At 42.2% G+C, this 24,274-nt stretch overlaps 1 protein-coding gene across 2 annotated transcripts in view; it reads right to left on the reverse strand.

Moving 5' to 3' along the window:
* VTA1 (vesicle trafficking 1) overlaps positions 1 to 24,274 on the reverse strand; it is a 194,580-nt gene that overhangs the window by 107,411 nt on the left and 62,895 nt on the right. For both annotated transcript variants that reach the window (XM_075862885.1, XM_075862886.1), the window contains exon 2: positions 8,963 to 9,057. In XM_075862885.1, coding sequence (XP_075719000.1) covers positions 8,963 to 9,057 — 95 coding nt within the window. The remainder of the gene's footprint in view (positions 1 to 8,962; positions 9,058 to 24,274) is intronic.

The following is a 24,274-nucleotide window of genomic DNA, read 5'->3' on the forward strand; positions in this document are numbered from 1 at the left end:
ATGAAGATAACATTAAATTAATCAGAAATGCACTCTATACATGGTTAATGTGCTAAATGACTATTCTAGCTGCAAACGTCTGGTGTTTAATGCAATATCTACATAGGTGTATAGAGGCCCATTTCCAGCAACCATCACTCCAGTGTTCTAATGGTACATTGTGTTTGCTAACTGTGTTAGAAGGCTAATGGATGATTAGAAAACACTTGAAAACCCTTGTGCAATTATGTTAGCACCACTGTAAACAGTTTTGCTGTTTAGAGGAGCTATAAAACAGTCCTTCCTTTGAGCTAGTTGAGAATCTGGAGCATTACATTTGTGGGTTCGATTAAACTCTCAAAATGGCTAGAAAAAGAGAGCTTTCATGTGAAACTCGATAGTCTATTCTTATTCTTAGAAATTAAGGCTATTCCATGCGAGAAATTGCCAAGAAACTGAAGATTTCCTACAACGGTGTGTACTACTCCCTTCAGAGGACAGCACAAACAGGCTCTAACCAGAGTAGAAAGAGTAGTGGGAAACCCCGCTGCACAACTGAGCAACAAGACAAGTACATTAGAGTTCCTAGTTTGAGAAATAGACGCCTCACAGGTCCTCAACTGGCAGCTTCATTAAATAGTACCCGCAAAACGCCAGTGTCAACATCTACAGTGAAGAGGCGACTGCGGGATGCTGGCCTTCAGGGCAGAGTGGCAAAGAAAAAGCCATATCTGAGACTGGCTAATAAAAGGAAAAGATTAATATGGGCAAAAGCACACAGACATTGGACAGAGGAAGATTGGAAAAAAGTGTTATGGACAGACGAATCAAAGTTTGAGGTGTTTGGATCACACAGAAGAACATTTGTGAGATGCAGAACAACTGAAAAGATGCTGGAAGAGTGCCTGACGCCACCTGTCAAGCATGGTGGAGGTAATGTGATGGTCTGGGGTTGCTTTGGTGCTGGTAAAGTGGGAGATTTGTACAAGGTAAAAGGGATTTTGAATAAGGAAGGCAATCACTCCATTTTGCAACGCCATGCCATACCCTGTGGACAGCTCTTGATTGGAGCCAATTTCATCCTACAACAGAACAATGACCCAAAGCACACCTCCAAATTATGCAAAAACTATTTAGGGAAGAAGCAGGCAGCTGGTATTCTATCTGTAATGGAGTGGCCAGCGCAGTCACCAGATCTCAACCCCATAGAGCTGTTGTGGGAGCAGCTTGACCGTATGGTACGCAAGAAGTGCCCATCAAGCCAATCCAACTTGTGGGAGGGGCTTCTGGAAGCATGGGGTGAAATTTCTCCCGATTACCTCAGCAAATTAGCAGCTAGAATGCCAAAGGTCTGCAATACTGTAATTGCTGCAAATGGAGCATTCTTTGACGAAAGCAAAGTTTGAAGGAGAAAATTATTATTTGACATAAAAATCATTATTTCTAACCTTGTCAATGTCTTGACTATATTTTCTAGTCATTTTGCAACTCATTTGATAAATATAAGTGTGAGTTTTCATGGAAAACACAAAATTGTCTGGGTGACCCCAAACTTTTGAATGGTAGTGTATATATATATATATATATATATATATACATACATATATATATATACACACACACACACACATATATATATATACATACACACACACACACACATATATACACACACACACACACACACATATATAAACATACACACACACACACATATAAACATACACACACACACACATATAAACATACACACACACATATAAACATACACACACACACACAAACATACACACACACATATAAACATACACACACACATATAAACATACACACACACACATATAAACAAACATACACACACACACACACATACACACACACACACACACACATAAACACACACACACACACACATAAACACACAAACATACACACACACACACAAACACACACATAAACATACACACACACAAACCTACACACACACAAACATACACACACATAAACATACACACACATAAACATACACACACATAAACATACACACACATAAACATACACACACATAAACATACACACACACACATACATACACATAAACATACACACACACACATACATACACATATATATATATTTCTTTTGCCGGAAATACGCCTTTACTACTGTGCAAAAAATAGTAGCAAGAAGCGCGCGTGTTTGCTTGTGTTTTTAATCTGTGATAATGAGAAAATGATCAACCCACCTATAAACATCTCAGCAATCATTCCACAGTTTATCACACTTGTACATAAGAGAACACTACCACAGCCCATATGCTTATCCTCTAACCTCAATCGTGAGTGTGTTTTTATTTTTTATTTTTATTAGGACAGATTGATTTCTGGCTTCTTTACAACTGTTATTAACGGACCTAGCATCCACCCCACCTCATAAGAATCATCTATCAGGAATGAGAGAGGTGGGTCTGCATACTTAGGCTAGAGTACTGGAGAGGACATTGACCTCATTAGTAATCACAAAGGAACAAGAATACTCAATCACACATTGGATGTATGGCACAGGAAGCACAAGAACCCAGCCTGAAATCAGCTCACGGGAATTATGAGAGATAAAATAAGTGAATATCTATTCAATTACATGGCACATTAGGAGAAGCCAAGTATTGAATAAAGAATATTGTAATTAAAACAAGAATTGTAATAGCAGAAATGACATGTATCAGAACAGAATCATCTGTACATTGAATCTTCAGTGTATTACAGCATGTTTTGCCATATAAATCCAGAATTTAATCTTTTAAAATAGTTTGAAGGGGCTTCTCCGAGCTTATGAAAAAAAAAAAAAGAAAAGTACCTATGTGTCTGAATGGTCACAAGATGATGCCACCATAGCTCAGAAGTAGTTATCTTTTATTTTCATTCTTCGTTCCTCAGCTCTGTATAGCACGGTTTATTTCATTTTGTTAGGGCTCACTCAGGGCGGCATTACCATGTAAAGGATTACTGTTCCCATTAGCCTCTCAAATAATTGCCTCTATTTAGAGCTGCCTGCATTCCCCTCTATTACAAGGTATAAGCAAGTGCTGCAATTACTCACTGTCTGCTACTGAAATACAGCTCTACTGTTCTGCTTCTATACCCTGCACTACTTGCTGCCCAGCATGTGAAACATGATCCCTCCGGAGACAGGGAGGAAGGGAAAAGGGGAGTTAAAAATGTGTCCAATGTACAGCGCATCACAAGCAGGAGTTAAAAACCAGGAGCATGGTCATGTGAGAATGGCTTACAAAGACATTTCAGCTACAGACAGTACATTAGTAACAGACTAATCTAACTGCAGCTAAACAATTTGTACACAATTGGGAAAAACCGAAGCCCCCCCCCCCTCTCTTTTTTTTCTCTAATAAGCTGTACATGAAAAAATTAATTTCTACCTTTCAAATATTGGGCTGCTCATATGTCGGTCTGCATTTACACAGGAGTAGTGACAACGTGTTGTCCTGACATGTGACCACATCAACCAATGTGGCTGCAGCGGTAACGTGTTGACATTACAGTTTTTTTCTTTCTCCAGAGAAGATAATGTACAAAAAAAAAGCAGAGGCGGAAAATGGAAAATAACAAAACTTTATAGCACTTAGGAAAACGTCAACTGTATTCTTTACGTCAGATGGATATTGTGGGATGCTGTCACAAACAAAAACACAGTTGGACACAACACGGCATCATGAACCTTTGCTACATCATATTTAATTATTACTATTTGAGGCTATGTTCACACAGAGTATTTTGGGGGAGGAATATCTGCCTCAAAATTCCGTTTGGAACTTTGAGGCAGATATTCCTCTCCCTGCACGCCGATTTTCACGCCGTTTTTCGCCCGCGGCCATTGAGCGCCGCGGGCATAAACAGCGAGAAATACGCTTTCTCCTGCCTCCCATTGAAGTCAATGGGAGGTCAGAGGCGGAAGCGCCCGAAGATAGGGCATGTCGCTTCTTTTTCCCGCGAGGCAGTTTTACTGCTCGCGGGAAAAAGACGTCGACACCTCCCATTTAAATCAATGGGAGGCGTTCTCGGCCCGTTTTTGCAGAGTTTTGCGACGCGGTTTCCGCGTCAAAAAACTCGGCAAAATACCCCGTGTGAACATAGCCTTAATATGCACTGTCGTTTCAACAAACTTCGCATAAATCAATAGAATAAGTGAACATAAGAAATTTTGTAACATATCTTATTGGAGAAAAATGCCTCATTCCTCCCATCTACCTGCAAAACTGTTCACTCACTCGGAATTTACTACTGAATGAAGAGGAGACAGATAATCAGTTAACTGAGGTATCAGGTAACATTCCGCCCATAGAAGTCTATGGAGAAGGGAGAGGGGGAAGAGAGAGTGAGTGAGTGAGTGAGTGAGTGAGTGAGTGAGTGAAAAAGGTACACTTTAAAAGGCTATGTTTACCTTTCAACACTATTTAATAAAACTATGTATGTGATTTTAAACAACTTTTAAAAAAAGATTGTGAAATAAAAGAACAAAAACGTTTTGAGATACAGCTTCTATGTATCCTGAATACATAGAAGCTGTATTTTGCTGTCAAAACCGAATCCATTAGGTCAGCTGTACTGACGACTCCGTTGTCATGAACTTAGATGTGATTGATAACAGCTGGATACATAGAAGCTGTATGTCAAAACATTTATTTTTAATTTTTTTATAAAAACATATTTAAAAAGTTGCTTAAAATCACATAATACATTTTTTCATTAATAAAGTTCTTAAGTTCTTGCCTATGGTCCATATCCAAAAGCAGTATTATAAATCAGTTAGTTTGGTAAATAGCAAAATAAATTCATACAATAATCTGTGAACATATTTTTGTGAACACAATTACCTTTCATGAAAAACATTCATAGATCTTAAAATAGATCTAAATAGTCAATAATCTTATTAAAAACTAACGGCAATGTGATAGGCGTACAGATGGACAGTGCTAAAATGACTTGTCACTACAGGACAAAGCTAACACTTCTATGCTTTTGATGTTGTGTTGAGAAGAGTTCTTTTCAGCACATTTCATTATACACAGCCTTTCAACAATGGCCAAACTGAAATGAAATAAGCAGCGAGGTGTAACTTGTAAATAATGAAGCAACAAGGCCACTGTAACCGATGCATGCATGCATCACTTGGGCATACAAGTGTCTACCAGGTGGTAATATAGCAAAATGTAGTAAGAAAGACTGAGAGATGGGTTATAGGAGGTAAACAATGTGGATCTCTTCTCATTGGTATTTAGATGTCAAATTTTACAGTCTTTGGCTATGTTCACACGGAGTATTTTGGGGGAGGAATATCTGCCTCAAAATTCCGTTTGGAACTTTGAGGCAGATTTTCCTCTCCCTGCACGCCGATTTTTGCGCCGTTTTTCGCCCGCGGCCATTGAGCGCCGCGGGCATAAAATAGCGTGAAATACTCTTTCTCTGCCTCCCATTGAAGTCAATGGGAGGTCAGAGGCGGAAGCGCCCGAAGATAGGGCATGTCGCTTCTTTTTCCCGCGAGGCAGTTTTACTGCTCGCGGGAAAAAGACGCCGACGCCTCCTATTGAAATCAATGGGAGGCGTTCTCGGGCCGTTCTTGCCGAGTTTTGCGACGCGGTTTCCGCGTCAAAAAACTCGGCAAAATACTCTGTGTGAACATAGCCTTAGGCCCAATGCACACCAACGTTTTTTTTTCCTCCCGTAAATACTGGCGTAAATACGGGTCCTTTGTCACACGTATTCGACCCTATTCCACCCGTATTTACGGACCCGTTTTCTCTGCACTAATCGGCAGGCCCTTCTCTCTATCAGTGCCATAATTACGGGTGCATTTACGTTCGTGCGCATGGGGCCTTAGGCCTTATTTACTTGAGCTTTTCGCATCTCAGACGTGAAAAACTGCAGTTTTTCACGTCCGAGGTGCATCCGTGCTCTGCGCTGCAGGACGCGATGTCTCGCATCCCCCATAGACTAGTCTATGGAGGGATGCGTGAAGCGTGAAAAAATAGGACGTCCTATTTTCTCACAGACCCTTCACATGGTCCGTTGAAACAACGGCTGGGTGAACGGCCATAATGAATTACAAAGGTCCGTGGGACGGCCGTTGTTTCAACGGCCGTCACACGGACGTTTAACACGCTCGTGTAAATAAGACCTAAAAGAAGCGTTTGTGTAGCTGCATAAATCCATGCTAAAATGTGAATGTGTCTTATAGTTTGAATGCCAGGTGGTAGTGAAGCCGCGTCTTGGACATTTGCGCCATTCTTCTGTGCCAACTATACTTGTCTGCAGTATTATAGTGAATATTGCTGAGCTGCCAGGAATTCATCAACCTGCTACTGAAGAAATGAGGAGATGACCTAAGCCATAACCCGAATGCCGTACTCTCTCGTTTTTCATGCTATCTGTCCTCCTCAGTTACAGTAGAGGGGGACAAAGCAGTTTAACAGTATGACTACATATAAGACAATACAGCCTGTAGTGGCTATCTACCATTATTCTGCTCTGTAATTTTCGCAGAAAGCCATTTTCATTAACATCCCATTGTTGCAATGGGAATTTTCTGAAAGAAAAGCCATTAGCGGACTATAATTCGCCTCTATCCCACATGGTTTCGGTTGACATAAAAACTTAATATGCCAACAAGTGAAAAATAACCAAAATTCATTAGGACCCGATAGACCATAGGTGAATCCGATGTGAATTTATGAAGATTCCACACAAGAAACTTTTTTTACATGGAATGGCCACCATATTTGCATACAGAGTAGCCCTATTGTAATTCAATGAAGATGCTCAAAGCAGAATCCACAGCAATAATAAACATGATGTGGATTTTAAAATCGAGAGCGCGTTCATTATTCTGCAAGAATATTCTCTAGAGCGTGTGAATGGGGTATAAAATACCCCATTCACTTGTCTTGCTGGCTGAATGTTAGCGGATTCCGTGAAGATTTAGGTGCATCCCTTCATTATTTACCATGCATGACTCCAAATAGCAGTTGCGTCTGGCATTGCAGCCCACTGAAGCTTCATCTGAGATGTAATACCATGCACAGCCGCTATAAAATGTACAGCACTGTGCAGTGTAGAGCTGCGTAAACAATAAAGGGGACGCAGTGGTCGCCGGAGCGCCGCTGCTCCTTTAAACAGCTAATTGGTTATCTGGTTCTTCAAAATTGATGTCCACTTTTATACCATCTGAAGAATAGTAAGTGTGGAGTGCGCGGTGATGCTGCATTCTCTAACATGGTGCACGTCTGATAGTGAATACGGTGCTACTGTGGCATGCCAGATACAACCAAGCCTTTCTCTTTAGAAAACTTAGTAAACAAGTAAAGGTAAAGAGGCCAAACCCTCTATTCACACACATTTAAAAAATGTGACAGGGCATAATAAATGTCATTCTTGTCAAACACATTTTTTTCAAACCATCTCCTGACTGCTAAATCGAACGGCAATTACTCTCGATTGATTTTTCTAGATTTCTCTGCAGACTTTGACACTGTGGACCACAAACTCCTACTCAATATGCTCCACTCTATTGGCCTTAAGGACACTGCCCTCTCTGGGTTTTCTTCCTATTTCTCTGATCGCTCGTTCAGTGTATCAATTTCTGGTTTTACTTCTTCTCCTCTTCCCCTTTCTGTTGGGGTCCCTCAGGGATCAGTCCTAGGTCCGCTCCCCTTTTCTCTCTACACAGCCACTATTTGACAAACTATCAGCAGATTTGGCTTCCAGGACCATCCCTACAATGACACCCAATGCCTCTTCCCATGACATCACCCCTGCTCTAATACAAAACACTGGTGATTGTCTATCAGCTGTCTCTAACATCATGTCCTCTCTCGATCTGAAACCGAATCTTTAAAAAAGTGAGCTACATGTGTTTCCACCATCTACTAACCTACCTAAACCAGATGTCTCCATTTTGGTGTGTGATCCTACTATATCTCCTAGGAGGCACGCCCGCTGTCTTAGGGTTATGTTTGACTCAAATCTTTTCTTTATTCCTTATATTGAATGACTTGCACGCTCAGGTCACCTGCACCTCAAAAACATAAAAAATTTTAAATGTGAAAAACGCTTATTGTTCTGTTTCATTCTCGTCTTGACTGCTCAACTCCTTACTAAATCGATCTTCTCACTAAATTCTCCCCTATCCAAATCTATCCTGAATGCAGCAGCAAGGCTCATGTTTCTGACTAACCACTACACCAATGCCTTTACCATGTGCCAGTCACTGCATTGGTTCATATTCACTTTAGAATAACCATTAAACAGATTACTCTCACCCACAAAGCTCTCCACAGTGCTGCACCTCCGTAAATCTCCTCCCTCACCGGTCTACCACCCAACCATGCTTTACTCCATAATCCGACAAACAGATTAGTTCCCAACAATCACAGTTTTAAGAGTGCCCTGAAAACACATTTAGATATGTAGGCATATCACATTTCATAAGCTCACTCCTTTCCTTGCCCCCCCCCCCTTTTACATTAGTCATCAGAACCTGACCCTTTCATTAAGCAGTATCCCCCACACTCCTTGCCCTCTAAAGCACTTCATGTGTGTCACACACAGATATTGGCTGGTGACCGGCTCATGCAGCTGTATGTGTATTACCACATATGTATAAAAGATGGCTGGACCATTGTACATTTACATTTTGTGTCACCCCTATTTCCCCATAGATTGTAAGCTCTTGCGAGCAGGGTCCACACTCCTCTTGTTTGAATTGTTAATTAGTTTGGTCACTATCTAATGTCGGATATTGTCTGTACATGTTCCCTCCGAATTGTAAAGTGCTGCGGAATATGGCGGCGCTATATAAAGATTATTATTAATAATATCATTTATCTTAGACAAAAAATGAGCGAAAGAGCAATAGAATGCATGCAGTTTATTTTAATGCATAAAGAGAACAAAACAATCATATTACTTACAGATTCCAACTGATCCATAAGTTTTGACAGAAATTTGCGACATTCTGGACTCTTGCTATCAATCTTCATTCCATTTTGCATAGCATATAACCGGCCTACAAACAAAAAAAAGGCAATAATCTACCTATTAATACAGTGCACATCAGGTACAATAAATATACAACCTATACTTCATAGAGGAAATTATGCATCCACATTAAAGGGTATCTGGGAAAAAATACAAAAAACTAGTGACTAAACCGCTTTAATTCTTGTATATGTGAATTTAAAGAGGCTCTGTCACCAGATTATAACTTGCCTTAACAACAGTGGTTTTTATTTTGACTGTGACTAGTTTAGTAATGCCCTATGTCCTAGCTAATTTAATAGGCGCTGTCACACTGACAATGCTAGTGAAAATTGTGTCCAAAAATATTATCTTAATAGTTATGAGCGCTTTTCTAAATATGTAAATGAGCCTTTATTAGACAAGTGGGAGTTAACACCAGCGATTCTCTTGACATGGAGCCACCTCACAGCCTCTGATGCTGTCCTATCAGCACCAAGCTGCTTCACACAGTGTGAGAGTCTAGATCAGGGGTCTCAAACTCGGCCGGGTAAGTGGGCCACATATAGAAAAAATGGGAAGTTGATGGGCCGCATTACTTTCAAATTTGATACAATACAAAATTATTGTTAATCAATTAGTGATTTGATCTACTATAACACTATATTACTAGAATAATAATGCTACATTACTATAATAATAGCGCTAGGTTTAAAATTTGAGATATTTCTCCACATGCTTATTTCAACAATCCAGTTTTAAGTGTTGCTAAATGAAGTCCGGCAGCTCAGTTAGCAGCGTTTGGCAGACACACGTCAAGATTGGGCAGCCTCTTTTTAGATAGTGCCGAAATGCCCTCTGCGGATGCTGCCGCAGTGCCCTCTGCATATATGGACAGAGATGTCAAGGGCAATTCCAGAGCTGGAGTCCCAGGCAGAGCGCTAGTAGGCTCTACCTGGGACTCCAGCTGTGCTCCTGACTTCACTGGGACTCCCGCCCTGGGGAAGCCCCTGACATCATTGTCGATGTATGGACAGCGATGTCAGAGGCTTCCCCACAGTCCCAGAGCAGAGACTATATTAGCGCTCTGCCTGGGACTCCGGCTCTGGGGAAGCACCAGACATCGTGTGTCCAAACATGGTGTTCCACGGAGTCCCGGAGCAGAGCAGATACTAGCGCTCTGCCGGGTCTCCGCTCTGGGGAATACCCTGACACAGTGTCCATATATGGACAGTGATGTCAGGGAATACCACAGAGTCCCGGAGCAGATCCTATACTAGCGCTCTGCCCGGGACTCCGCTCTGGGGAAGACCCTGAAACACTGTCCATATATGCCACGGGACTCCGGCTCTGGGGGAAGTCCCAGACATCGCTGTTCATATGTGAACAGCAATGTCAGGGAATTCCAGAGTCTCGGAGCAGAGCCTATACTAGCGGCTCTGTGTCCTGCGGGCTGCAGATGACCGCCCCCGGGGCCGCATGCGGCCCGTATGCTTGAGACCCCTGGTCTAGATGGAAGGGGGCTCACTTCAAAACAGCCATATCTCGGGTGGTGGACCACCTAAAACAGTGGGAAAGATGAGATTCTAATCTTTCATATTACACCAGGATCACAGTTCTAGCCGTGACACAAACGGAGAGATCACCAGTTGAATACACAGTCAGGAATGGAAGTTGTATACTGTATGATCACGCTGTGTTGCTTGGCTGGGAAGTGGAGAACTGTATGACGCTGATTGGACAGCATCATACAGAAAACATTACACCCCCCAGAGTGAAAAGGAAGAGAGTCACCTACTATTTGGCTATTAGAGCCACATTAGCATATTTAGAAAAATGCTCATAACTTTGCAAATAATAAAAGTTTTTGGAAAAAAAACACACTGTAGTTATCAGCATCAAAGCACCTATTAGATTAGTTAGGATATAGGGAATTAATAAACTAGTGACAGATCCTCTTTAAAGTCGATGGAAGGCATTTTTTCTTTTAAATAAATATATTAATCAGTGTGTTTAGTGTAACTTTATAATTAGTCTTTATTAAAAAATAGTTTTACTTTTGGAGATACTGCTGTTCTGTATTCTCTATAGTGAACAGCTGTATCGTTCGCTTTACACTGAATCCGGACCGGACGGGCTCAGTTTCAGCAGGTGCACCTATATATGGGATATATACATGTCTGAATAGTCCCATTTCTCTTATATGACCTAGTGACAGGTCCTCTTAAAAAGAGGATCTGTCAGGATTTTATACTGCCCTGTCTGAGGGCAGCATAAAGTAACGACGGATATACGGATTTCAGTGGTCTATGCATAGGAGAAAGTGTGTCAATCAGTTTCTGGAAGGCGGGGGGGGGGGGGATGTGCATGTCATGGACTCCAGACCTAAAAAAAAATAAAAAACAAAAAAAAAAGCTCCCCAAAAAAATGTAATACATTTTTTTTATTTTTTTTTTAAAAAGTGGTCAAAAAGTCACATGTACCCTAAAATGGTAGCAATAAAAACTACAGATTTTCCAGCAAAAGATGAGCCATCACATCGACAGAAAAATAAAAGTTATGGCTCTCAGAATATGGTGATAGAAATTTTATTTTTGGGTATTGCCGTAATCCTATCAACCCGTAGAATAAAGTGAACATGTCGTTTTTACCGCATGATGAATGCCATAAAAACGAAATCCCTAAAAAAAACAAAAATCGCTGTTTTTTGCCCATTTTACCACACAATTATATATTTTTTTATAGTTTCCCATTACATTAACTGGTGCCATGAAAAACTAACTCACAAACAAAACTTCATACGGCTATGTCGACAAAAAAATTTAAATAGTTATGGCTTTTGGAAGTGGGGGGGCCGAAAAACAAAAATTAAAAATCGAAAATTGGCCGTGTCATTATGTGGTTAAAGGGCTCCATACATGTCTGGATGCATTGATGTGGTAATTTCTTTGAATGCACAGATATGTGATTTGTGAATGTTTAAACTTTGAAATGATCAATACAGCGGAGGTTGGGATGTTCATCACGACAGGGATAATAGACTTTCGGAAACATATAATAAACTAAATATGGCGAGAAACCCAACTGAAAAATCAGGCAACATATGCTTTTACCCTACATCCCACAACTGTCAAACCAGATCAGAAAACATCATGTCCTACATGTGATAGATTTTGTACAGATATGTATCGCGGGCTGAGGAATTGGCCAAACATACAAGAGTATTAGCAGATGGTTTCCTCTCTGATGACTGTCATTTTCAGGGCAGTGTAGGCCCTCTTGAAGCGTTGTACCATGTAAGACACCGTGAAAACTGAGACGACATTGCAATGATGCATCTCCCTCGCACGGCTCACGCCATATAATGGTAGCTAAACAATGTATGTTGAAGAACTGGCTATCGGCAGATATACTGGATCCAAACAATCGCAGAGATGGTTTTATATAGACAGAACTGAGGATTTGAAACATAAGGACACACAAGGGAAGAAGTTCTTTTGGCAATGGAAATTATTTCTTACATACCACTTTACAGCTTTGGAAATTATACAAGCTGTGGGTCAATTTGTTAAGGGGACGTTGGGGGCATTGAAAATTGTTCCAGCGGTATAGATATTGTATTCGGGGTTCTCATTTCATAGGCTATTTTGTCTTTTCAGATCGGGAATTGTTGGATTTTCACGATTTACATGTCGCTCTTTTGTGTACATTGCGCTCCGATACGTTAGTTTTATTTTCTGTTTTTTTCTTTTTGAATATGTTGTTCTACTATTTTTATTCCCAACCAGACACTGCCATAATATTATATACATCTCATGGCTATGGTGACATGTACAGCATTGATGTTATTATACCTTCATCTTTTTGTAACTTGCCATTATATCAAAAGTTGAAATATGTCTGTAAACAACTTTCTTTTTTGATTAATATAATAAAAATATATGTTTCAAAAAAATGATACAAGTGACCTTATTTTCTTTTGCAATTCTGGTTAACGGTCATATATGACCATCAAAACCAAACCAACCGTTGACATTATATAGAAGAGAAACAACTGTCAGGAAGCAGTGAGGAAGCCAAACTTCATAAATAAGTCAAACTGAGGTCAAATTAGTCACAACCTGGATGGTGTTGAGCAAACAACAGTAACTGCAGGAAAACAGTCACTTTCCCTACTAGGCACATTGTCCAAACAATCAAGTCCACCCCCTCCTACGCCATAGTAACTGAATAGAAAAAGGAAATCTGTCAATGGTCACCAAGCAATAAATGGAAGAAAAGCATCGCACTATTGAAGCGACGTGAGTTTCCGAAGGCTCAACGGGCAGCAGAACTGCTCAATATAGTTGCAAAAAAACAGTAATGAATAGATCTATTGCTGATCAAATACTGATAAGAGAACTTGAGACAGCACTTTAACCCCTTCAGGACCAAGCTCATTTTGGCCTTCAGGACCAGACCCATTTTTTCAAATCTGACATATTTCACTTTATGTGGTAATAACTCCGGAACGCTTTTACCTATCAAAGTGATTCTGAGATTGTTTTCTCGTGACACATTGGACTTTATGATAGTGGAAAAATGTGGTCGATAAATTCAATATTTACCAGTGAAAAACACCAAAATTTGGTGAAAAATTGCAAAAATTTGCATTTTTCTAAATGTAAATGTATCTGCTTGTAAGACAGGCAGTTATACCACACAAAATTGTTGCTAATTAACATCCCCCATATGTCTACTTTAGATTGGCATCGTTTTTTGAACATCCTTTTATTTTTCTAGGACGTTACAAGGCTTAGAACTTTAGCAGCAATTTCTCACATTTTCAAGAAAATTTCAAAAGGCTATTTTTACAGGGGCCAGTTCAGTTGTGAAGCGGCTTTTAGGGCCTTATATATTAGAAACCGCCAAAAAGTCACCCCATTTTAAAATCTTCACCCCTCAAAGTATTCAAAACAGCATTTAGAAAGTTTCTTAACCCTTTAAACGTTTCACAGGAATTAAAGCAACGTAGAGGTGAAATTTTCAAATTTCATTTTTTTTTTGCAGAAATTCATTTTTATTCTATTTTTTTTGTAACACAGAAGTTTTTACCAGAGAAATGCAACTCAATATTTATTGCCCAGATTCTGCAGTTTTTAGAAATATCCCACATGTGGCCCTAGTGCGGTAATGGACTGAAGCACCGGCCTCAGAAGCAAAGGAGCACCCAGTGGATTTTGGGCCTCCTTTTTATTAGAAAATATTTTAGGCTCCATGTCAGGTTTCAAGGGCTCTTTCGGTGCCAAAACAGTGGAAATCCACCATAAGTGACCCCATTTTGGAAACTACACCCCTTGAGGAAATTATCTAGGGGTATAGTGAGCATTTTGACCCCGCAGGTTTTTTGCAGAAATTATTGGAAGTAGGCCGTGAAAATAAAAATCGTCATTCTTTCAAAGATTATGTAGGTTTAGCTAATTTTTTCTAATTTCCACGAGGACTAAAGGAGAAAAAGCACCACAACATTTGTAAAGCAATTTCTCCCGAGTAAAACAATACCCCACATGTGGTTATAAACGGATGTTTGGACACACGGCGGAGCTTAGAAGGGAAAGAGCGCCATTTGGCTTTTGGAGCTCAAATTTAGCAGGAATGGTTTGTGGAGGCCATGTCGCATTTGCAAAGCCCCTGAGGTACCAAAACAGTGAAAACGCCAAAAAAGTGACTCCATTGAGAAAACTACACCCCTTGAGGAATCCATCTAGGGGTGTAGTGAGCATTTTGCCCCCACAGGTGTTTCATAGATTTTATTAGAATTGGGCAGTGAAAATAAAAAAAATCCTTTTTCTTCAATAAGACGTAGCTTTAGCTCCAAATTTTTAATTTTCTCAACAAATAAAGGAAAAAAAGAACCCCAACGCTTGTAAAGCAACTTCTCTGGAGTACGGCAATACCCCACACGTGGTCGTAAAATGCTGTTTGGGCACACGGCAGGGCTCAGAAGGGAAGGAGCGCCATTTGCTTTTGGTGTACAGATTTTGCTGCATTTGGTTTCTGGTCGCTATGTTGCATTTGCAAAGTCCATGTGGGACCAAAACAGTGGATCCCCCCCAGAAGTGACGCCATTTTGGAAAGAACACCCTCAAGGTATTCACCTAGGGGTGTAGTGAGCATGTTAACCCCACAGGTGTTTTGCAGAAATTCGTGTGCACACGATGTGGGAGAATGAAAATGGGAATTTTTCCTTAGATACGCCAATATGTGGTGCCCGGCTTGTGCCACCATAACAAGACAGCTCTCAATTATTATGCGGCGTTTCCCTGTTTTAGAATCACCCTACATGTGGCCCTAATCTTTTGCCTGGACATTCGACAGGGCTCAGGAGTGAAAGAGTACCATGTAAAATTGAGGCCTAATTTGGCGACTTATAAAGTATTGGTTCACAATTGCAGAGGCTTTGATGTGAAATAATAAAAGAAACCCCTGAGAAGTGACCCCATTTTGGAAACTGCACCCCTCAAGGCATTTATTAAGAGGTGTAGTGAGCATTTTCACCCCACGTGTCTTTTCCATAAATGATTGCGCTGCGGAAGGTACAAATTAAATAGTTTCCCTAGATATGCCAATTCAGTGTCAAATGTCATGCCCAGCTTGTGCCACTTTTTTTTTTATATACACCGTTCACCGTACGTTATAAACTACATGTTACCTTTATTCTGCGGGTCAGTACGATTCCGGCGATACCAAATTTATAGAACTTTTTTATAACTTTTTGCACAATAAAATTACTTTTGGAAAGAGAATGTATTTTTTCTGTCGCCAAGTTGTGAGAGCCATAACTTTTACATTTTTTCGTCGATGGAGCTGTGTGAGGGCTTGTTTTTTTTGCGAGACGAGGTATAGATTTTATCGGTACCATTTTTGGATACATGCGACTTTTTGATCACTTTTTATTTCAATTTTTGGAAGACAGTGACCAAAAAAACAGTAATTATGGCAGTGTTTTTGAGGTTTTTTTTTACGGCGTTCACTGTGCGGAATAAATAACATAATATTTTTATAGTTCAGGTCGTTACGATCGCTGCGATACCAAATATGTATGGCTTTATTATTTTTTTCAATAATAAATGACTTATAAGGGAAAAAGGGCGATTGTGTTTTGTGTTATTATTTGAAACTTTTATTGTATGTTTTCCAACTTTTATTTTTACTTTTTTTACACTTTTTTTTACACTTTTCTTTAGTCCCACTAGGGGACTTGAATGTCCAACTATTTGTTTGATGTTCTAATACATTGCACTACCTATGTAGTGCAATGTATTGGAACTGTCAGTTGTTCACTGACAGCAAGCCGATTAGGCTCCGCCTCTGGGCGGGGCCTAATCAGCTTACGTAATGGCAGACAGGAGTCCATTGTTAGGGCTCCTGTTGCCATGGTAGCAGTCGCCAGCCTTGCCATCGCATGGCAAGGCTGCCGATTTTCTACAAACCTCTAGGATGCAGCGATCACAATGGATCGCTGCATCGAAGGGGTTAATGCCAGGAATCGGAGCTAGCTCCGGTTCCTGGCGATAGATCGGGGTGTCCGCTGTAACATACAGCGGACACCCACTGCTGATGACGCCGGCTCAGCTTCTGAGCCGGAAGCTGAGCCGGCGCCATCTTGCCGATGTTACCGGAAGCCTCCTGGGCCCCGCCGACGACGGGGCATAGGAGAATTCCGTTACAGGCTGATCGGGAGGTAAGCATTAGCCCTCCGATCGCCTTTGCAGCCACCGGCAACCCAGCGATCACGTTGCTGGGGTGCCGGTGGCTATAAACTCCTCACATGCTGCGATCTCTATTGAACGCAGCATGTGAGGGGTTAATCGGTCGGATCGGAGGCTAGCTCCGGTCCTGGCCGATACCTTAGGGTGCCAGCTGTAACATACAGCTGTCACCCGGTGGTGATGTCGCAGGCTCAGCTCCTGAGCCAGCTTCATCTCCATGACGTATATTTACGTGAAAAGGCGGTAAGCCACCGATTTTAATGACGTATATATACGTGATCCGGCGGGAAGGGGTTAAAAAGAAAAGGATCCAAACTAATCACTTATAATCACAGCAACAACCTATTCCAGCCTTGGTGCAGTCCACCCTACACTTTACACAGATTTAAATGGAATGTCCCTCTTAGTAGTCGCTATTTTCTTCTATGGAGTAGTAGATGGTTCAAATTCAAGCTTTAACCCCTTCCCTCTTTGGCCAATTTTGACCTTCCTGACAGAGCCTCATTTTTCAAATCGGACGTGTCACTTTATGTGGTAATAACTCCGGAATGCTTTCTCCTATCCAAGCGATTCTGAGATTGTTTTCTCGTGATACGTTGGACTTTACGTTACTGGAAAAAAAAAAAAATCGACATTTAAATGTATCTGCTTGTAAGACAGGCAGTTATACCACACAAAATTGTTGCTAATTAGCATCCCCCATATGTCTATTTTAGGTGTCCACAGAGGGCACTGTGGCATGGTCCACAGAGGGCACTGTGGCATGGTCCACAGAGGGCACTGTGGCATGGTCCACAGAGGGCACTGTGGCATGGTCCACAGAGGGCACTGTGGCATGGTCTACAGAGGGCACTGTGGCATGGTCTACAGAGACCCGTCAACTTCACTTTTTTTTTTATGTGCAGCCCATTTACCCAGCCAAGTTTGAGACCCCGGCATTAAATGATACTTGAAAGGTCTCATTTGCGTTAGGCAACAAAGCAGGAGGAAAAAACAAAAACCGGTGAAATGCACTTCTTGTTAAGATATCGCACTACACTGAAAAGTCAGCATATAAAGTTGCCAACTTGTACCAACAGAGACCATGACATAATAATGCATTAATATGTTCCAGCATTTCATTTAAGCAGCATAATCTAATAAAGATAGAGAAGGATAAATGGTCCAGTATTATTGCAGCAGAGCACATTGTCTGGAGTCTGGTAAAGCCTCTTCTTCCGAGGAGATGAAAGACCTGCATTAAACCTAAAGCCTGGCTGGTACGATACAATGGAGCCTATACCATGTATTAGTAATAGCACTTCTATTCTACGCTGATTAGTGGAGCTCTACGGGTGTAGTCACAACCATTGCGGTGCAGCAAAAAAAAAATTTGGCCTGCATTGGTCCTCATAGATCTCATCAGAGTGAAAAACAACAAAACCGCAAGATTCATAACCACGGAATGTGAACTGAATTTCTATGAAAAAAAACACAACCCACTGTTAAGTTTGTGTTGTGGAGAAATGTACCAAAACCATGGTCAACCTTTTTGCCAATTGAGTACATGATGGCACACACCCACTAATGTATTCATGGCTGAATTCATAATAGAAGACATCGTGCAACACAAAGGCCAAACGTAAAAGACATTTTTTTTCTCCTACATTTCCAGAAAATAAACTATGAAATGAAACCTTATTGTAAAGAAAAGACTTTGGCCCTGCTCACACAGAAATTTTTTGCAGGCAGAAAAATTTTGCTTCAAAATTCCATCTGGAATTTTGATCTGCATGCACACCTTTTGCCACTTTTTTTTGTAGCATTTTTCGCCTGCGGCCATTGAGCACGGGCAAAAACGCAGCGAAAATACGCAAAAATATGCTTTCTCTGCCTCCCATTGATGTCAATGGGAGGTCAGAGACGTAAATGCCCGAAGATAGGGCATGTCGCTTCTTTTTCCCGCGAGACGGTTTTTCCACTCACGGGAAAAAACCGCCTCCACCTCCCATTGAAATCAACAGGAGGCATTTTCGGCCGTTTTTTGGCGCGTTTTCCGCGTCAAAAACTCCATGTGAACAGGGCCTTTATGTTCATGTTTCAGGTAAATTCATCAATTCACAATGATATTTACCAACAATCCTATGCACAGGAAGTTAACTCCTTAACGACCGCCCACCGTCATTTGACTGCAGGCTGTGCAGGTACATGATCTACAGAGACGTCTTTTGGCTTCGAAGATGCTGATGATCGCTCCTGTGAGCTCATCCTCGAACATAGAGAAACCTTCTGAACACAGCTGGGATTGGAAAACATTCCGACCCCAGCTGTTTAACCCTTTAATCGCCGTGGCCCTTGACCGTGGCATGATCAAAGGGAACTCACCTCTTCGACCGCGCTACACTGGAAACCCGGTGACGTGATGGAAGACCGGTGAATCCCTCTGCAGTCAGCCTTGGGGACTTAGAAAGGACCCCATGGTTGCCTGCTCAGTATGCCTACTGTTAGGGCAACACATAGTGTACCCTAACAGCAGCCTGTGTCATAGTAATACAGTATAATGTAATAGCATACATGGGTATGCAAATACAATATAACAAAAAAATTAATTGTAAAGTTATTCCTTAATGGGATTTAAAAAAAATATATAACAAAAAAAAAAAAGAGTCATTATTTTGCATAAGATATAAGGTATCTAAATGACCATAATAACCTGTAGAATTAATTTAACATGTTATTTAATGTAAAACGTTAACGAGATAAAAAAGAAAAAAAATGCAGAGAATCGCTTTTTCCTTTATTCGCGCCGTAAAAATAAAAATTCTATAACTTACACAGTGAATTTTTTCTACCCCCAAACTGCACAAAAAAAAATACAAATTTCTCCCGCATAAAACAAGGCCTAATATAGCAACGAAAATAAAAAAAAAGTTATGGCAGATAAGAGACAGAGGCAAAAACGGAAAAATTTAGCTGGACATTAACACCTTCCCGACCGCCCACTGTCTTTTGACGTCAGGCGGTGCGGGTGCTTAGTCTACAGAGACGTCTTTTGGCGTCGCTGCAGATCAGGCTGATTTGCGCTCGTGTGAGCACTCATCCTCTAAGCAGGAGCGGTTACTAACAGCTCCTGATCTTAGAGCAGCCTCCTGAACACAGCTGGGGTCGGCAAACATTCCAACCCCAGCTGTTTAACTCTTTGATTACCGCGGTCCGTGACCGCGGCATGATCAAAGGGAATTCCCCTCTTTGATCGCATCACCGGGATTCCAGTGATGCGATCAAACACCGGGGAATCCCTCTGCAGTCAGCCCTGGGGACCTACAAAGGACCCCAGGGCTGTCTGTTCCGTGTGCCTGCTGTTCGGGCACACTATGTGCTGCCCGATCAGCAGCCTGTGTCAAAATGACACAGTGTAATGTATTCGCATACAGGAGTATGCTAATACATTACAAGTAAAAAATAAAGTTACAAATAAAGTTATCCCTTGATGGGATTAAAAAAAAAAAGTAAAAACAAATAAATAAATAAAAAAAGTCCCAAAAAGAGTCTTTATTTTGCATAAAATACATTTTATTGCCCCTACACTAAATAAAAACAAAAAACCTACGCATATTAGGTATCGACACGACCGTAATAACCTGAAGAAATAATCTAATGGGTTATTTAGCGTGAAACGTGAACGGGATAAAAAATAAAAATAAAAAACTATTCCGAGAATCGCTTTTTCCTATATTCACGGCGTAAAAAAAAATTTTTTTACCACCAAACTGTGGGAAAAAAAAAGTACTATTTCTCTCGCATAAAACAAGGCCTCATACAGCCAAGTCAATGAAAAAATAAAAAAGGTATGGCTGCTGAAGTGCAGAGAGGCAAAAACAGAAAAATTGAGCTGGTCATTAAGGTCTTTTCAGGCCCGGTCATTAAGGGGTTAAAGCTTTTTAGGCCTGGTCATTAAGGGGTTAAAGTGAATAATCAATAAACAAAAAGTTTTCGTTTCCTATGTCCTATATTTAAAGTGTAACTAAAACTTTGACAAACTTCTGACACAGAGACCCCCACCAATCTCTAGAATAAAGCAGCTTAAAGAGGCTCTGTCACCAGATTCTCAAATCCCTATCTCCTATTGCATGTGATCGGCGCTGCAATGTAGATAACAGTAACGTTTTGTTTTGTTTTTTTAAAACGTTCATTATATATATATATATATATATATATATATATATATATATATATATGCAAATGAGGTTTGAAATGGACAACTGGGCGTGTATTGTGTTTTTAACTGGGCGTGTTTACGTGTATGACGCTGACCAATCAGTGACCAGTCAGTGTCATACACTCATCTCCATTGATTTACACAGCAGTGATGTGCAGCCACATAAACAGAGATTAACGTTAATCAAGTGTCCTGATAATGAATACACATGAAATCCAGCCTGGACGTCATGTGTATTCAGAATCCTGACACTTCTGAATCTTTTCTGTGAGATTCCAGCAAACCACGCGTAATCTCGCGAGATTACGGAAGTAAACGAGATTTCGTTTCACTTGCTGGAAATCTCACAGAAAAGATTCAGAAGTGTCAGGATTCTGAATACACATGACGTCCAGGCTGGATTTCATGTGTATTCATTATCAGGACACTTGATTAACGTTAATCTCTGTTTATGTGGCTGCACATCGCTGCTGTGTAAATGAATGTAGAGGAGTGTATGATGCTGACTGGTCACTGATTGGTCAGCGTCATACACGTAAACACGCCCAGTTAAAAACACAATACACGCCCAGTTGGACATAACGAAAAAAAAACGCCCAGTTGTCCATTTCAAACCTCATTTGCATATATATATATATATATATATATATATATATATCTATATATCTATATATAAAATAGCTCATAACTTGGCCAAAAATGAACGTTTTAAAAAAAAACAAAAAAAAAAAAACAACATTACTGTTATCTACATTGCAGCGCCGATCACATGCCATAGGAGATAGGGATTTGAGAATCTGGTGACAGAGCCTCTTTAAGCACTCGTGTGAGCGCTCAGCTGCTTCGCGTCCGTTCGGCTTTTTCCGGAAAGCCAATGTATCGGAGTACAGGCTCATAGACTTTCTACGGAGTCTGTACACTGATACATTTATTTACGGAAAAAGCTGAACAGACACGAAGCGGCTGGACAGACACGAAGCAGCTGAGCGCTCACACGAGTGCTTCAGCTGCTTCGTTCTAGAGATTGGTGGGGGTCTCCGTGCTCGGACCCCCACCAATCCAAACTTCTGACATGTCACTATGACATGTCAGAAGTTTGTCAAACGTTTAGCTACAAATACTGATCTTACAGGAACCCACAAGACGTCTCTGAAAATGGTCATACACTGAAAGGCTGTTTACCGTATTTACACACAGGGTTTGTAGAGACAAGCAGGTTACAAGGTGGCAAGATGAAGGAGCGCAGTAAACTACTGTGTGTCCTGACTTAAAGGGTCTGTCCCGTTTAGAAAACCAATTTTCATATACCCTATTAGGGAATTATGAGTTAATAGAAGGGAGTCCTCTGTTCAGGACCCTCATCTCTTGGTCAGAGTTGATTTTGGTTACAAAGGGAAGCTCTCACTCTGAAGGACCTGTTCTTGTTTTGAATGAGTACTGTGGTGTAATGCTTAATTTCCCCTGTGGTGGCACTGCTAGGAAATTGAACACTTACTGCCAAGTTTCCCCACAGACTACAGCTGAACATTGGTGGCCCCAGCAGCGGGACAATTTGTGATCAGCTTACTGTCAAGGGACCCTTTTAAAAAGTAGAAATTGTCTATAGTGGACTACCCCTTTAGCACTGGCTAAACACTACACAATGCCAGACTGTAGTGTAGGACTGGGCGATCGAATTAATTTGATTTATTCGCCCTCAAGAACTCACGATTATGTTTATCACAGATTCGTAGAATAGATTCTTTAGGGGCTATTCACACGACCGATTTTTTGACGGCCGGGAAAACCGGCCGTCAAAAAATAGGACATGCTCTATTTTCGGCCGGGTGCCCGGCCCCCATAGAAGTCTATGGGGCCGGGTAATACCCGGCCATCACCGGAATGTGTCCCGAGTGATGGCCGGGTCTACCGTCGCTCGCGCACTCTCTCTCCTCCTCCTCACAGTGCATGTGAGGAGGAGGAGGGTCTTTTATTGCTCGCTGTAGGAGTCGGAATCCCCAATCCCCGGCCGGGGATTGGGGATTCCGCTACAAGAGAAGTGCGTGACTACACTGTCCAGATATGGACACAGCGAAGTCACGCACTTCTGCAGCGGAATCCCCGACTCTATGGCCGGGGATGCCGCTACAGGAGAAGTGCATGACTACACTGTCCATATATGGACACAGCGAAGTCACGCACTTCTGCAGCGGAATCCCCGACTCTATGGCCGGGGATGCCGCTACAGGAGAAGTGAGTGACTACACTGTCCATATATGGACACAGCGAAGTCACGCACTTCTGCAGCGGAATCCCCGACTCTATGGCCGGGGATGCCGCTACAGGAGAAGTGAGTGACTACACTGTCCATATATGGACACAGCGAAGTCACGCACTTCTGCAGCAGAATCCCCGACTCTATGGCCGGGGATTCCGCTACAGGAGAAGTGAGTGACTACACTGTCCATATATGGACATTGAAGTCAGTGACTTCTCCTGGAAGGGGGGGCTGGTGGGTGGCATCACCTACAGGGGGCTGGTGGGTGGCATCACCTACAGGGGGCTGGTGGGTGGCATCACCTACAGGGGGCTGGTGGGTGGCATCACCTACAGGGGGCTGGTGGGTGGCATCACCTACAGGGGGCTGGTGGGTGGCATCACCTACAGGGGGCTGGTGGGTGGCATCACCTACAGGGGGCTGGTGGGTGGCATCACCTACAGGGGGCTGGTGGGTGGCATCACCTACAGGGGGCTGGTGGGTGGCATCACCTACAGGGGGCTGGTGGGTGGCATCACCTACAGGGGGCTGGTGGGTGGCATCACCTACAGGGGGCTGGTGGGTGGCATCACCTACAGGGGGCTGGTGGGTGGCATCACCTACAGGGGGCTGGTGGGTGGCATCACCTACAGGGGGCTGGTGGGTGGCATCACCTACAGGGGGCTGGTGGGTGGCATCACCTACAGGGGGCTGGTGGGTGGCATCACCTACAGGGGGCTGGTGGGTGGCATCACCTACAGGGGGCTGGTGGGTGGCATCACCTACAGGGGGCTGGTGGGTGGCATCACCTACAGGGGGCTGGTGGGTGGCATCACCTACAGGGGGCTGGTGGGTGGCATCGCCTACAGGGGCTGGTGGGTGGCATCACCTACAGGGGGCTGGGTGGCATTACCTACAGGGGGCTGGGTGGCATTACCTACAGGGGGCTGGGTGGCATTACTTACAGGGGACAGGGTGGTATTCCTACAGGGGACAAGGTGGTATTCCTACAGGGGGCTGGGTAGCATCGCCTACAGGGGGCAGGGTGGCATCACCAACAGGGGGCTGGGTGGCATTACCT

This window comes from Rhinoderma darwinii, chromosome 4 (genome assembly GCF_050947455.1).
Source record: "Rhinoderma darwinii isolate aRhiDar2 chromosome 4, aRhiDar2.hap1, whole genome shotgun sequence".
NCBI lineage: Eukaryota > Metazoa > Chordata > Amphibia > Anura > Rhinodermatidae > Rhinoderma > Rhinoderma darwinii.